A 17,200-nucleotide genomic window follows, 5' to 3' on the forward strand; every position below is an offset into this window, starting at 1 on the left:
ACAACAATGGACATTTGAGACAAATGGTAATTACCTTAACTAACACAAGCAAAATAACTTCTGCTGTCCTGTTATTTTCAGACAATATGGCAATATTCTTTCTATTTATAATACATTCAATATTGCAGGTAATAGCAAGGACAAAATGTATCTAATTACATGAAATAATAATACACATAATACACCAATGATCTGGTGTATATACGTAGACTGGATTAGACAAGGATTAAAAAGTACATTAAACTGTGTGAAATGGGTAATGAATAAAAAGTCTTCAGTCCAGTAGCACCCCATGTCCTCACAATTATTATTATTGTTATTATTATTTTTATTATTATCATTATTATTATCTTTTATTTCTAAGGTACCACAAAAGGTCTGCAGCACAGTACATGACATACAGAAAGCAGTGATCCATAACACATTACATGAAGAGCAAAATACAAAGACTAGACATTATGAATAAACAAATATACAGCCATTAATGCAGATCAAATTATTTTAAATGGCAGTGAGTGAGATTGATGGTAGTGTCCAGTGTGAAGTAGTTCTGAGCTTAAGAAAACAGGGCTAGGGAAGCAGGCCAAGAGGTATAGAGGGTGATGGAGTATTAGAATGAGAACAAAATGAGGGCCATGCTCTTCAGAGCTTACATTCTAAAGGAAAGGGGGAGACACAACTAGCGTGGTATTGATTAGGGCAGTGGGGGTGAAAACCAAGACAAAGGAGGATAGGCCTCAATAAAGAAATGCGTCTTAAGTCACGCTTGAAGCCTTTGAGACTAGAGGCTAACCTGATACGGCATAGGAGATTGTTCCACAGCTGGAGAGCAGCTCGGCATATCAATGAATTAGTGAGGTGGCGGTCATTGGCAGAATGGAGGGGATGGCATGGAGTGTAGGTAGAAATGATCTTGAAGATGTAGGAGGGGGGATTGATTGAGATCTTGGAAAGCGAGGGTTTAAAAAAGCATTGGAACATCCAAGATGAAATTGGAGAGAGACAGCTGGAGACACGAGTTGTACTGGAAGGGGAGAGGTCAGGGGATGAAAGATAGATTTGGGTATCATCTATAGAGATAGTACTGGGGGCCAAAGGAGTGAAAGAGGTCACCAAAGGAGGAGGTGTAGAGAGAGAAGACCAGGGTGCCAAGAACAGAACCTTTGTGAACTTCGACAGGTGAGGGAAGAAGGGAGGACTTGGGAGTCATGTGTAGAGACAGAAAAGGAGCAGTTGGTGAAGTAAGAGGAAAACCAGGAGAGGACAGTTTTACCGAGGCCTATAAATTTGAGAGCATGGCCTTATCTGTGTGGAGTTTGTATGTTCTCCCTGTGTTTGCGTGGGTTTCCTCCGGGTGCTCCGGATTCCTCCCACAATCCAAAAACATATTAGTAGTTTAATTGGCTGCTATCAAAATTGACCCTATTCTCTGTCTCTGTCTGTCTGTGTGTGCATGTATATAAGGGAATTTAGATTGTAAGCTTCAATGGGGCAGGGAACAATGCGAATGCGTTCTCTGTACAGCGCTGCCGAATTAATGGCGCTATAGAAATAGATGATGATGATGATGATGATGAGTAGAACTTTACCTAAGATCTGGAATGCTGTAACTTAGTGTGATGTAATTTTATCTCTATAGGCTCAAAATAAGCCAGAGATCAATGTGAAACAATTCATTGAATGGATGCGTTTGGAGCCTCAGTCCATGGTGTGGATGCCTGTGTTACACAGAGTGGCAGCCGCTGAAACCGCTAAGCATCAAGCCAAGTGTAATATCTGCAAAGAATGTCCTATTGTAGGGTTCAGGTAGGTGAAACTAAATCTGCTATGTTAAGGTATTTTTGTAAGATTACAGGCATCTTCAAACAGTCATGATGGCAAATCAAATTAATCCAAATTATTATGTAGAAATAGTTACATATCTCCAAAGGTGATCATATTACAGGGAAGAAAAAGATTTCAGTTTTACTTCATACAAATAATCTTAAGAATATATTGGCATTCATTTTCGTACATGATAAACATTCGTTCTCTGAATATATATATATTGCTAACAATAACTGGAAACCGCTTGTTTAACAAAGTTAAATGTGTCTCTAGTTGCCAGATCATCTTTACAAATGGTAATATACTTGAGTTTACTAAACAGTAACTTTTGACTACCCTTCTTTTTATTCAACAAGACCTCTGCAAAACCAATATAGTTTTAACTAAATATTGATACATTAGTACCTAGACTAGAATATTTCTAAGGGCAGCAGTGATAAGGATCTCACTTCACCTCCTAGCTACCAAGTGGCTCCTCCCTGCTGACAGTGTGAGTGGAATCGACAGAAAGGTATTCTCCCTCTCCTTTCCCTACTCTTGGCTAGCAACGGGACGCTTCCTCTCTGTCCGGGCCGGCGTCCAGCGGGTGCATGCCCAGTTACTTCCGCATCTCATTGCTAGGCAATGGGACGCTATTGACCTTCATTATCGGCGGTCAGCTACCCTCTTACCACCTAATTATCAATTGGCTAATCAGCCTCCTGCTCCCTCTATTAATAGGAGGCTCTGACACCAATAGGGTGCTAGAGTTATCAGGTCCCCTCATGCTCCAGCGCTCCAGGTTCTATTCCTGCTTACTGACTGACTTTCCGGCTTCTGACCCGGCTACTCTTGACCCTGATCTTGGATTCTCCCTTGTGCTGCATCTGTCTCTTGGTATCTTACTCCTGTCTTCCTGACTGCCCTGTTGGTTTAACCCCTTGTACGTTGCATCCCGCACGGCTTGCCCTTGGACAGTACGACTACGCCTATTCACCCGTTACCTCGTTGATGTCTGGCTTGGAGAACTGCAACTTGCACGTCTCTTGCAGCAAAACCCATACTGCCTTGCGTGGGTCCCTCGCTAACAGCAGAGGTGTGTTAGACGCCACGCCTCCAAGTTTAGCTGTGTCAATACTAGCAAGTAGCTATCAGTCTAACCAAGCTTGTGACAGATAGCAGAAGTCAAGTCATGGTGACATCCTGAAACATGCTGCCTGCCCCTATCTAAAATGGACAAGTATAATCAGCCATTTGGATATATAACAACTTTAGAGCTAACAATTATAAACGGCCCACATGAAAGCTTGCATAGTTCTAAAATCAAAATGGCAAATTTACATATGGTAATTTAGGCTTTATTAATCCCTGCGTTCTGCCTGTTCCTTTGTGACTGTCCAGTAAGACAAATAACTTCATACGTTAGGAACCAGGGCACATTTTTAATTAAAAAACTGTGAGCAATTCAAAAACAAAATGTCTGTGTCTGTGCAGACTGATAGGTGACATAGCATACCTAATATTGAGCAGCATAATACACAGCAGCTGTCAAAATACAATTCAAATACCAGTAAATTATATGCAACACATTATACCAGTTTATAATCAACACATTATACCACACTTGGCACCAACCCTCAAATAGTGAACTACCCTATTCCTCCATAAATGGTACTTACTGGTGCCCCCAAACATTGCACCAGACTGTCCCCTACGTACTGTTCCCTGCTGTTTGCCACCACACGGTATAATAGATATAATCTGATTGGTTGCTATGGGCAACACTTCCACTTTTCCTTTTTAGAAGGTTTAGTAAATCTACCCTATCTTATTATAACTTATTACAGCTGAATATCGGAACTAATGTTTGCATCTAGGATGATCTTCACTGTTTGCAGATGCCCGTTCTGTTCTTTCACAGTAAATACTTTAGAGAGAAGCTTATTACAGCTAGTTCTAGTACGTTCCATAAAATAGTATCCTATGCATAGACAAACACAAGCTGCAAATTGGATTTTTAGTGAGTTACATAGAAAATGCGTATTATTTTATTTCTGTGCATTCTCCTGGGCCATAGATTGCAGTATTAAAAATTAGACCTTTCAGCAGCAAGCCAATAAAGATGGTTGATCAAATTACATTGAAGATGTGTTTTCCGTGTAAAAGGAAAAGTACTAAAATGTTACTTAGCAAGCTATATTTATTAAATCTACTGCACATTATGTGATATTTTATATGTGTTAACAATCTACTGCATCCTTCGTCTTAAACTTTTAGGCACTCATTCCTCAAGCTCTTGCTGCTCATGTGACGAAGTTAATAACATTGCTCTCAACATTTGACACTAAATTTACATGCCAAATTAAAGGATAAAGTGTCTAAGGCTGGTTACCCACTGGTGTTTAAAATAAATAAATAAAAAAAAATACATTAAAACTGTATATGTATTATAAAAAGTGCTTAGTGATGCTATCACTTAAGTATTTATGTTAACACCAATACAGGTATAACTTGATGACTATAATGATATAATACATAATTGATGCTATCATATGCATAAACTCCTGTAAATAATATCTGTATAAACGGTACGTTTGGATGTTATTGCTCATAATGGGTGAGTTCATAATAAAAAATAGTGCGCCACATACTGTAAATTATTAGGGATTACTGAAGTAAATCTTGGATTTCCATGAACTTTATAAAAGTGCTCAGTCTGAGCCATTATCAGGTCACGAATTACCATCTTGACTTCTAATATCATTAGAATTTACAGAACATTGTGCATTATCCTATCTTTAAAATGTTTTCCCATTCCATGTACTATATCAATTAACTTAGTATTATTTTGTTATACTTGTGCTTTCTTTACAATTTTAAGCCAATACATGATGGCAGTTATGAGAGGTTTGGATATTAATGTGATGCCACTTGATTTATTGTTTGTTGAATTGGGACCTTAGTAAGCAAATATGTAGAAACTACAGCTTATATTAGGAAAGTATTGTTTGCTACAATATTGATTTGCAGAGGTCATGTGGAAAAATTTATAAAAATAATGTACAGTATTATTAAGCAACATTTCTATATGTATATTTTTTAATTATTTTAGGTATCGGAGTTTGAAACATTTCAACTATGATGTTTGTCAAAGCTGTTTCTTCTCTGGAAGGACTGCAAAAGGTCATAAGTTGCATCACCCGATGGTGGAGTATTGCATACCTGTAAGTACTGTTACTATGATGCTTCTATGTAGGTGAATTATGGCTTGTCTATTGAATTTGTAAATGGAAAAAATGTACATGTAGATTCATAAATGATTACATATGGCATGCATCAGCCTATAATCAGTCAGAGTCTTTTGTGTTTCTTGACTTGTCTTGTTATCACACTACTTATTTCTTCTATGCACTTAAATCAGAACTTTTCATTCCCTGCAGTGATTTGGAATTGATTTGCATGTCGCATATGTGTGTATCATACTTGAACAAGCTGACAGTGTGAAAACTATGCCACTATCTCAAATTCCTTTCCTGTAGTGTCTTGCTGTGTCAGGTAGGGGCAAGAAAAATGGAAGCACCAATATAAAGTTACTTCATAGGGTGTTGCCTCCAGGACAGGCCTGCATCCGCCATGGCATTGAGTCTACCAATGTCTGAAATTGTGGGATTCAGCACCATTGTTCCACAAGAAAATCAGTCAACTGCTGCTCATACCCTTTGTTTTCATGTCTGCATGACTGACCATTATTTTGTCTACCTTGTATGTTTCTGTTGTATGTATGTACTATTTTCCCTACTGTTCGGTGCTGTGGGGCACTGTGGCACCTTACAGATCTACAATAATAATAATAATGAAGTTTTTCCCTTGGAATTCCATACTGACATCACCTTAGACACTGTTGTTTGTAAAATAGGAGCAACTTGAGCTTACTTGGTCACTGATGCTCCTGCCAAACTCACCCCAACAGTCACCCCTCTTTTAAAGTCACTTATGGCTAGCGTGGCTGCACGAGTAGACCTAATTATAAGCAACTGACCCTGTCCAGCATTTTTATAAATGCCCCTTAACCATGTTGGAACGTTATTTGTGTGATTAGCACCTATGTGTATGTTTTGCTTTCATTAAGCTTGGCATCCTTCATTCTTCCAGGTATTTCCAATTTATGTCCACTTACTATGCTACACTGCAAACCATGTGAGACCTTTTAGTTAATGTTGTTTCATGTAAATAATAACCCATACACTCACAACCATCGATTGCTGATATCTCTCGGGAAATGTGTTTAAGCAATCCATTTTAATTATGCTACAAGATTTATTAGGTAGGTAGGGTTTCACTTTTCTAAGGCTGTGAAATAGTTTTACTTAATGCAATTGATACTTTCAGAAATAAACAATACCTTAAAGGGCGTTGTTCTTTCTTCTTGAGCACATACTTTCATTACATGTGTCTGCTCGTGTAGAACACTGGTTTCATATGGGAGGCAGTGTTTTGTGTTTGTTCGCCTAGGGGCACATCTTGGTGGCCACTATCTGTCCCTGGTTGTAGATTGCCCCTGCCTGCTGTACCATAGAGCTATACACGCATCATCACTCTGTCTTTAATGTGTTTCCCGCTCATTCTTATGCTTGGATTCTCCTTTACAGAGCATATCTGCAAAGACCATACTTACCAACTTTATGATCTTCAATTCTGGGAGCCTGCAGAGGAGGTGGGCGTGACGGGGGAGGGGCTCCAAAATGTGCTTAATTTTGGACCCAACCCCATGATGTAATGACACAAACACGTCATTTGACAGCGGGGGGCGGGGCCAAATGAATCGCGGCGTTTAGGACCTAATTCTACCCACTTCACTAGGAAGTGGACAGAATTCTCCAGATGCGGGAGATTGCCACACTCTCCCGTGAGTCCGTGAGACTCTCGCAAAATGCGGGAGTCTCCCGGACATTCCGGGAGAGTTGGCAAGTATGGCAAAGACTGACCATAATGTAAGCAGTATGTCATGCATGTTTAGGTCACTTCTGATACCCAAGATACAAATCATTTGATGGCTCAAAAATAGCAATGACTGAAACAATTACACGTCTTAAAGTAGCACATGATGGACATAGTCAGATCTGTGTTCCTTGGATGTCGTAGTATTGAGAGTTGCAAAGTCTTTCTAATTGTATGAAATCGAATCCTTGAACCAGTGTAGTTACCAACAGCCCCAGAAGCACACAGCACTGTATTTTTGCTCAGAAAGATGCTGGAAATATATACTTGCATAATTATTGCTCTAAGGCAAAGGAGGCTGGAAATGACATATTTAATCATTTAGCAGCTTGTAAAACTCATTTAGCACTTTAAAGCGGAAACATTTTTAAGTTAAAAAAAAAAATCAGATTTTTTCCCCCTGTCTAACGTTAATAAGGGGTTCTTAGGGCCAAGAGGGAGCTTTTCAACCTTTCTAAAATTCACACATTTTGTCATCTTGTTTCCAAGCTTTAAACTTGTTTCCCTGAGGATCATCTACTGTAGCTTTAATTACAGTTGATGTGTTACCTGTACAATTTAGCTGACTAATATTGTATTCACGCTGAAGGTGCATATAACCATGAGAAGCAGTATGTCAGGAATTATTAAACACCAATTTATTGAGTGGGAATATGCATAGTAAAATATAGAGACTACTAATGGTTAAGAAAATGTAATTGTTGCCCTCATGTGGACTAACCAAACTTATTAAGTATTAAAGTGTTTGCACAACACTGTAATCACATATCTCAAAACTAGTAAAAGTATTTTTTCCACAATTTAGCTATATTTTCTGTTACATATGTTTGCAGTGTAACATTAGCATGTTAGTATTTTTATGCTTATTTTGTTACTTTTTTTTATGATGTTACTTTTTTGGTGTTACTACATATTGCTTTGCGGCTGATCTAGTCAGCAAAAAAAATAGGGTTTGTAAAAAATAATTGTATTGAATGCGCTCTTTATGTACTTTGCTCTATTCAGGGCAGGTTTTCAACTGCTCAGCATTGTAACTGTGATTGCATACAGTAGAGGAATCCGGTTCAGGAGTGGCAATCAAACTCACTTTCTATGTGGACATTTCAGACTGTCCTTGGCTTGCTTCCAGTTCAGTTTCCAGTGTATGTCACAGTTCATGCTGGGGGAACTGAAGGAAACCTGGGAGACAGCATTGCGCTCTGTATACAGTCATCTCTCCCAGGCAAGCAAGAGAGAGCTTAAGACACTATTATGCAGTAAAGAAAAAAATAACATATGAACATTCAAGCAAGCCGCTTTAAATTATGCCATTAGTCTATCCTAATAAATAGGTTTATTTTTACTTTCCACTTAAGTTTGCACACCTGCGCAGAAGTGGGAGCAGGCGCTGTCTGTAGAATCTCGTCCCCACACACACTTGCAGAGGACTGTGCATTCCTCTAATGAAGTGAACTAGAAAAAAAATCTTGTTTTGTTGACTTCCTAAGACGTGTAGTGTCTCAATTAATACAATTTTCACGAATCACTCAAATTGAAAGTTCTTGTAGCAGACGATCCCATCATGATCCCAAAATAAAACTTTGGGGATTTATTAACAACAGTAAAAACAATTTTTGAGATTTATTTAAAAAAAATGAAAAATATGGCATTGTGAGAAATTGAAATTTTTTAGATTTATTTTACATATTGGGCATTCATATGATATATAACACAGGATGTATGTTCCTCAATTTGTGTATCACCAGTTGCACTTCGGCTGCTCATCCACACATCAGCAGAAATGCTGAAAGGAGTCTTCTATATGAGTACAGTGTCAGAAAGGTCAGGCTTACACATAGCACTCGTGGATAGACTCGCCTCAGGGATTTGTGTCATTTCTGAATCTGAACATACAGTTTCTTCTAATGCCTTACTGTTTTCTTCCAGCTCGACTTTTATAATTAAAAGTATTTTGGCACCACTTTTTGAGTCAGAATGACAAAGTCTTTAATCATCATAACTGACCTTACAAGAAGATGCCTCAACGACAGTTGCAGAACTAGCACTCATACAGAAAGGGGAAGCATGATTCTTTTCTTGCCACTGCGTGTGTAGAATGGCATGTTGGCAATTTTTTTTTTTCTGCAGTTAACTTTGCCTTGATTACAGGTGTTTTTTTTTCTTTACCAAGGTAAAACCTGTTTTTTAAAAAAAAATTCCCTGACTTAAAACCACTATGCACTTTAACATAGGCTTTAGCAGATGACGTAGAGGGATTACTATCATGACTGAGGATGCCACTTTTGAATTGCAACAGGATGAGAGAGGATATTTCTGTTGCTTTAATGAGGGTGTTGATAACGATGATGTTGTTTGTGTAAGTCTTGCACCAGTGGAAACATTTCTTGCCAGTGATAAGAAGAAAGCCATTGTCATTCCTGGGCATAAAACCATAAAATCCACCTCTTATGTGTGGAATTATTTTTACCCAAATCCTGACAACAGTTGTCTAGCCTTTTTTAGCGTTTGTAAAGCCACAGTCAGTAGAGGTAGGGACCTTAACCATCTAGGAACCTCATCCATGTTACGCCATTTGAAGAGAGTTCATGGGAAGCAATTGGGAAAATCTGAAACTTATTCTCAAAATATGACAACAAGCAGTCCACCATTAGCAAAGCTCCCTTCGCACACCTAGATCCCGGCACCTGCAATCTACACCCGCAACAACATCCTCATCAATATCCTCACTAACGATCAGAGTTAGTCCTACATCCAAGTTGCTAGGGCTAGATGACTCCTCCACAATCCAGAATTCCTCAGTAGAATTCTTTAGCGTTAGTGCCCATGCTGCTGCTGCTACTGCTGGGGTGGATCTTCATCCCAGAAGCAGACCAAGAAGAAGACTACTAGTAGTTTAAAACAATTGACTGTTAAACAATCCTTTGCAAGAGGAAGCAAGTATGAAAGCTGTCACCCAGTCGCAAAGCGGATCACAGACGCCATGGCAACTATGCTAGTATTAGATCTGCGTCCAATATCCCCTATTAATGCAGCTGGTTTTAGACAGTTAATTGAGCTCTTATGTCCCCGTTACCAAATTCCATCATGACACCATTTTACTAGAAAAGCTATTCCTCACCTCTACCAGAATCTTTGTAAAAATGTAATTATTGGGCTACAGCTACCTACTGTACACTTAACCACAGATATGGACAAGCAGTACTGGGCAAACTAAAGATTATATGACTGTGACAGCCCACTGGGTTGGTGATTCGCCTTTACCACAAGGAACAGCAGCAGAATGTACCCAACTATGTCAGATTTTTCTGAAGCAGGCTACTCTTTGTATCACAGGTTTCACTAAGAGGCATACAGCTGACAATCTGTTACAAAAACTAAGGCTATGTCATTTCTGATAATGCCACCAATATTGTGAGAGCATTACAGCTGTGTGATTTCCATCACATTCACTGTTTTGCTCACACAATCAACTTAGTGGTACAGAGCTTTGTGAAAAATGACAGGGACGTGCAGGAGATGCTGTCTCTGGCCTTTAAAATTTTGGGACATTTCTGGTATTCTGCAACAGCATGTAGGAGATTGCAGCAGCTACAATTTAATTTGCCCTGCCACCAACTGAAGCAAGAGGTGGTAACAAGGTGGAATTCCACCCAATTTTTGCTTCTGAGGATGGAGGAGCAGCGAAAAGCCATCCACACTTACTCAACAAGCCATGACATTGGGAAAGGAGGGGAAATGTATTTTAGTCCAATGCAGTGTAGAATACTTTCCATGTTGTGGAAGGTGCTGAAACGATTCAATGTAGTCATCTGTGAAGCGAGTTCAGACACTGCTAGCTTGAGCAAAGTGATTCCCTTAATTAGACTTTTGGAAAAGCAGCTTGAGAAATTGAAGGAGGAGAGGAAACAAAGCAATTACGCTAAGTATTTTGGATTTGTAGATCAAGTACTTTATTCGCTTCACCAGGATCGAAGAGTTATCAAAATCTTGAAATCGGATCACTACATTTTAGAGACTGTGCTTGATCCTAGCTTCAAGAGCTATGTCTTCTCTTTGCTTTCAACTGACCTAGATCTCAAGAGATGCAATGAGCTCCTGGTGAGCAAGATGACAGCTCAAGTGGTATGTCTCCTCCAGTTTTTCAGGCAAATGCTACTTAGAAAAAACTTAGCTTTCCCAAGAGACCCAGGGATGATGCAGATGACTCAGTACAACATTTTGACATCTGGTCTGGCCTAAAAGAATTGACCAAAAACCGTGACCCCTCTGCCGTAACTCCACCTGATCCTAGTATTAAAATTCAAAGGATGGTGGAGGATTTTTTTAACGACAGTATTGAAATAGATACACCAGACAGTCCCTTTACATACTTGGAGGAAAAAAATGCAATTTTGAGACCCATGTACAAACTTACTTTGCAATACCTAACCTGCCCACCCTCCAGTGAGTTTTCAGCACAGCCGGAAACCTCAGTGATTGGCGTAGGAGGCTACGTCCTAAAAAATAGGGCTTTGAGGTTTATTGAGCTTTCCTCATCTTGCTGGTCAGCCTTAGAGCGTTTATTTGTGGAAAAAATGATGTTCATCAAAATAAACTAAACATTCCACGAGGAAGACCTTTACCGTCAATTACATCAAACTACAGGCACTTTTGTAATGGTGGATTCCAGCGGGGATAAAATAATAATGTGTGAGGATGATGTGCACACTGATGAGGTTGAGGATGATGACAACAACATCTTGCCACTGTAGAGTTCATTCACAGCACTGTTTTCTTAGCTGCCTTAATCCCATTGTTAGCTTGTTTTGTGGGGGCCGAAACAAACGAAGTACTTCAGCCACAAAAGTGGCACTCCTTGTCGCTGAAGTGCTTGGTTTGTTAAACCGTACATGTCCTTTTCAATATCTTACCTAAGAGTGGGGGGGGAGGGCCCAAGGACAATTCAATCTTGCATCACTTTTCTGCCTCTGCTGTATGACAATGTTTCCTAGATGTGCTATGAACTGCCGTGTGTTTGTGTCATTGCTCTGTCGCTTAGCATCCAACCAGTTCGCTGCAGTCTTTTGTCCGAAAGTGTATGAGAATAAAATTGTGACCTGTGAGGTGGTCAACATTGACTGGAAATGACTGGAAATTAGTGTTATTGAGGTTAATAATAATGTAGGAATTAAAAAATAAATAAATGTGATTTTAGCATATTTTAGCAATTTTTCTAAAAAATGCAGGACCAAAACCAAAACATGCAAGGGCAGTTTTGCCAAAAACAAAATCAAATCACAAAGTTAATGCACATCCAAAATTAAAACCAAACCAAACTACGGGAGTCAGTGAACATCTCTACTTTTAATGAATTGTGTTTCACAGTGGATTTATAACTAGTGATAATACAGATTTAGTACAGTAGGGATTTCTCAGATTTCGAATAGCTCAATATCTTAAAAACAATTCACACATTTCCAAAACTTTTTAGTACACTTTAGATTTAAAAATAAAAAATAAAAATCCTTTTTTTCCACAGGACCACATATAAAACATATATTTTCTTGCAGTTTCAAGAAGTATTATTTTTAGTATTTGCGCAATAATGTTATATTTAAGTGATCTATTTGTACTAAATATGTTACTTTACTTTGTGTTGTTCTTGCAATCTCTTAATATATTTTCTGTTTCTATTTATGCCTTATGGGATAAGGCTGGTGCCAGAACTTGTCTCTTTTATCCTTTCAATTTGTTGTACAGAAGTCAAACTTATGTGTTAATTATTTTGCAGATTTAGCAGAACCCTGTCAATCTGGTAGACTTGATGACAACTCCTGCCAAACATTTAATATTTAAATTACTCTGTTTCTATGAGCTATCTAGTCCAAAAGGTCCCTCATGACCCAATGGAAAATGGCATAAAGCCAAATAAACCGAAATGTTAAATCGGTTTCATCTAAATGTATTTATTCCATTTTTTTTTCTCAGACAACATCAGGCGAAGATGTTCGAGATTTCACCAAGGTGTTGAAAAACAAATTCCGTTCCAAGAAGTATTTTGACAAGCATCCCAGATTAGGCTACCTACCCGTGCAAACTGTGCTTGAAGGAGATAACATGGAAACGTAAGTTGGCTGCTAACAGCACTATGTTCAGGCTTATATTTTTTAAGTAGCTTTACTGCTTGTGATAAACAGGGACCTCTAATATCCAATTAATTCCATAAAACCAACATCTACATAAATTTCACTACATTTCTATGCCCCATTTATAAGTTAAGCATTTTAAGTTAAATAGCTGTAGCAGTATAATACAATGTAATGTGCTAGTATTTATTATCCAGAATTTACCTAATTGTAATCTAAATTCATATGATTTTGTCTCAACATTGTGGCCTAAATTACTTATTGTCTTTTGGGTAATAGAGAATTCAGCCATTTTAGTTAGTTGTTTAGTCACTTGGGCTATTTTGCGAAAATTGTATTTTTTAAGATTGCAAAATTGCACTGATCCACAACAACCAATCAGAAATCAGCCTTTATATGTCTAGTAGAAATGTATAGATGCATTCAAACAAGGATATGATGACATCTTGCTATGGTGTTAGCCTCTTGGGTAGTATTTAGGAAACACTATCCTGAAGAACAGCAAATGTGTCTTCATTTAGATCATATTGATAGAAAATGTTAAACCTATAATAAAGTGTGGGGCAAGAATATAATGGTAAAACTATACAGCATTTTTAAAATAGGCTTGCTATAGTTTAAAGTGCTATAGATTATAATGCCTACTTTCTTGTGAATAATTTTTGTTCATCCTTACTAAGTATAGAGAACTGCAGTCATTTAAAATCATTGTTATGTTTAATGATTTCTGCTTTGAACATTTTTTCTGAATTTACCATCAGATAAAATAATCTTTATATTGTAAGAGCTGTTTTTAAGAATTTTTATTTTACAGTAGAAAAAATAATGGTTTAATAAGTTCCTTTGTGTGATTGCCACCAACTTACTTCACCAGTTTTTATTTACCTATATTTAATTATGGTCATATTCCTTGGTTGGGAGTCTGGTTTTCTCTATATTGTTCTATGCTGCAATTATCTCCTGGCACAGTAAGATTCTTCTGACCTAGCTTCAAGCTCCATTGAACCTCATTGCAATTCCTGGCACATTTATTAACAAAAAAAGATTTATTATAGCAGTAATTCTACGTGGAACTTCCTCAGACTGCAAGGAAATTAACAAATGTACTGCATTACTGTTGCAAAATCTTCTACGTGCACTAGCAGTCAGCCAGGAACTTGCACTGGAGCTTCCATTTTCAGTATCTTTATAAACCTCTTGGGGCAGAGAACATTTGGGCTTTTTGGATTTTCTGCTGTCGCTTACATGGCATTAAAGTTTTTTTCTCTCTTGGTTTCCTCCTTGTTCTTCTTTTACAGCCCTATAACACTCATCAGCATGTGGCCTGACCAATTTGAGTGAGTATAATGTCCGTGTCAAGCTCCCCCACTCTTGCAAGTTCTTTTACTTAGTTGTATGTGTCACTGTCTGCAGTCTGTTTTAACTTTCTTTAAAATCAGATTTTTTTTTCATAGCTTTTATTTTTATTCATTTTAGTCCTTTGCAGTCCCCGGAACTATTTGATGATGACACACATTCCAGGATAGAGCAGTATGCCAGCAGGTGAGTAACTGTGCGCAAGTCATATTATACAGACGTGTTTGTGACGCACAAATGATACCGTAAATAATAAAACATTTTGAAAACTAATTAAAAGGGATTTTTTCATTTAAATGAGGGATCTTTGTATAAATTTACTTAGATTAGGGGGTACTTTGAATAACATAACGGGGTAAACTGACCACAGTTTAGGCAGTACCATCACGTGAAGGTACATGTTAATAAAAGAAGTTTAAGAAACCCTGGATAAGGAATATCATGTACTATGCTATTTACATTTGAAGGATATCAAACTTCTCTGCAAAGCATTGGCAGAACTACCTCTTTCAGATGGCATGCAGCAGCTCTGGGCCCCAAAGGTGAGGGAGGCCGTTCCAGCCGCACTTGCCGCAGCAGTGCTCGTTCTGCCGCTGCCTCCCTCCACTATCATCTGAGAACAAATGCAGGGAAGACAAGACAGGGCTTCACTGCCCATGCTCAGAATGACTACAGGAGAACTGACTGTACTGTTGCCCCTGCTCCCCCCCCCAGTTTTCTTATGGGGCCAGGAGCTGTAGTGTTCTGCGCCTGTCTCAAAGTCTGTGACCTGTAGGCCTGTGGCATTGTGCATTTATCTGGTCACAGAAATCTGTGATAACTACTGATCTCCTTATAATCTACACTACATATGAAATATAACCCAAATATGTCTATTGTAAATATGCAGAATCTTAATAAAGTTGTCAACCTTCGGTGAGCATGCCCATAAATGTATTACTTTATTTTTATATGATTGTTGGCTTGTTTATCACATTGCCGCAGGTTAATGTCAACACTGCTGCTTTTATTACTGGCTCATTGCCAGCCATCCTAAGACGCTGTATCTCCTAACAGTAAGAAATGCATTCATCTCCCACATAACTTTGTCGCTAAGGGTTTAAATTGTGGATAATGTACAAGTTACCGGTTTATAGCTCACTGGTTAGGAAACAAGGCTTTGATCTTAACGTGATTGCACATTTATGATCTGTGTCTCTCTGACAACATTGTCATCTCCTATTCAGTTTGAGCAAAAGTGAATCGAAAAGGGTGCAGAAGCAAATAATCCTGCTGTGTTTCACAAAGCTGCAACCCAGCACTTATTTACATATTTATTAAAAAGTTTGTTTGTCTTTTATCACTGCACAAGTTTTGAAGACGTTTACTTCAAAGCAGAAACACTTGAATCATAATTGGATGCACCTCAGAAATTTTCAGTCTGCAAAAATAAAATTAAAGGTGTAGATCTGCTTTTATTGCCTATAAGTAAACAGCTCTGGATTTCTTTAAGTTTTTTTTTAATATTTTCGTGTAAGTGAAAATGATATGATTTACGTTCAGTAAATGTGATAATTATTGCATGCTTCTGTTCATAAGAACAAATCCCTAGGCTGAATGCAAAAATAATTAAGGCTTAGACCACCCAGCTCACATAAATTTGGGACCAGTTCCAGAGTCTCCGGTAGTTTTGCTAGTTGGAGGAGGATGTTCGTTAGATAGTTAAATAGTTAAAATAGTTACAAAATATATGTCAAAAATAAAAATGTATAATAAAATAGTACAAAAGAATTGTTGAACTGACATAACTGAAGTAATGCAACATATAATGGTGGAGAAAATCTATCCCATTGCAAAGTATTAGCCCCACTAATTCACATACTGTTCGTATGTGTGACGCACCTAAGTGGAATTGACCAGCACGATGCGTCTAGCACCACATTGCAACTTTTTTTCTCAGGAACATTTTTACATCAATTTGTCTGCACAGAACAGGGGTGAGAGCAGAAAGCCTCTACATCATATTGGTTATCTACTGGCAAAGCATGCTTGGGCTTGTAGTTTTACAACACCTGGAGAGCCACAGGTTGGCCAGGCGTGCTGTATATTACACTCGTAGTTAGTGATCTTAAAGGCTGAGCTTAAAAAGGCATTGAAAAATAACTTTGCCCAAATCTAAAATTGTAGTTTTAGGTATAGATAAGTGTGGTAAATAAAGGAACAAAATTATGTTTAATTTTCTGCTACCCAAATGTGACGAAAGTAACAATCACAAGCAGGAAATCTTCTATTCAAACACCTCTTGCTTTAAACCCCTGCCAGTTTTGTCAAGAGGTTTAAAAAAGTGCTGCTAGAAATTTAAAATAATTACCCGGAGGAGGAGACGAGCTCTCATGCTCAGGATCGTGGGAACCACAATGAAGTTTTTTTTTATTTATATGACATAACTCCACCCAAATGGTTAAATTCTGGGTGAAATTAATACTATTTTATACTCCTTATGTTCTTTTTCTTGTTATCAAATAACCAATCCCTTTCATAAATTTATGATTGATTATGGTTGATTATCATGTAAGACAAAAGTAACATAGGATACAGGCCAATTATAAGCAACATTTCAAGGGCCACATTTGCGGCCCTCTAACTGCCCAGTGGAGGATTAGGAGCAGGTAACCTATTGATTTATAATGTAGATGTTTTTATTCTTCTTCATTTCTTTTGTCCTTTCAGCGATACAGTATTTTTGTAGTAGCCATAAGCTCACTTGTTAAGTGCTTTGTCTTTGAAAATTGTGTATCTACATTTTTCTGCTCATGGTACGTTCAATACAAAATAACATAATAATAATAAAGAAGATCTCCTGAAAAAGAAATTACCTGTGTACAATTCTCTTGTCATCTAACATGACATCGCTAATGAGTGTCTCTGTTCTCTTT

At 38.0% G+C, this 17,200-nt stretch overlaps 1 protein-coding gene across 7 annotated transcripts in view; it reads left to right on the top strand.

The window, feature by feature from the left end:
* The window catches only part of UTRN (utrophin), a 541,342-nt gene that overhangs the window by 505,242 nt on the left and 18,900 nt on the right, over positions 1-17,200 (top strand). For 5 of the 7 annotated variants that reach the window (XM_075203650.1, XM_075203649.1, XM_075203652.1 and 2 more), the window contains 5 exons: positions 1,640-1,806; positions 4,919-5,030; positions 12,772-12,908; positions 14,228-14,266; positions 14,406-14,471. In XM_075203650.1, the coding sequence (XP_075059751.1) occupies positions 1,640-1,806; positions 4,919-5,030; positions 12,772-12,908; positions 14,228-14,266; positions 14,406-14,471 (521 nt within the window). The remainder of the gene's footprint in view (positions 1-1,639; positions 1,807-4,918; positions 5,031-12,771; positions 12,909-14,227; positions 14,267-14,405; positions 14,472-17,200) is intronic. The other 2 variants (XM_075203651.1, XM_075203653.1) reach the window with 1 other exon arrangement.

This window comes from Mixophyes fleayi, chromosome 3 (genome assembly GCF_038048845.1).
Source record: "Mixophyes fleayi isolate aMixFle1 chromosome 3, aMixFle1.hap1, whole genome shotgun sequence".
Lineage (NCBI taxonomy): Eukaryota > Metazoa > Chordata > Amphibia > Anura > Limnodynastidae > Mixophyes > Mixophyes fleayi.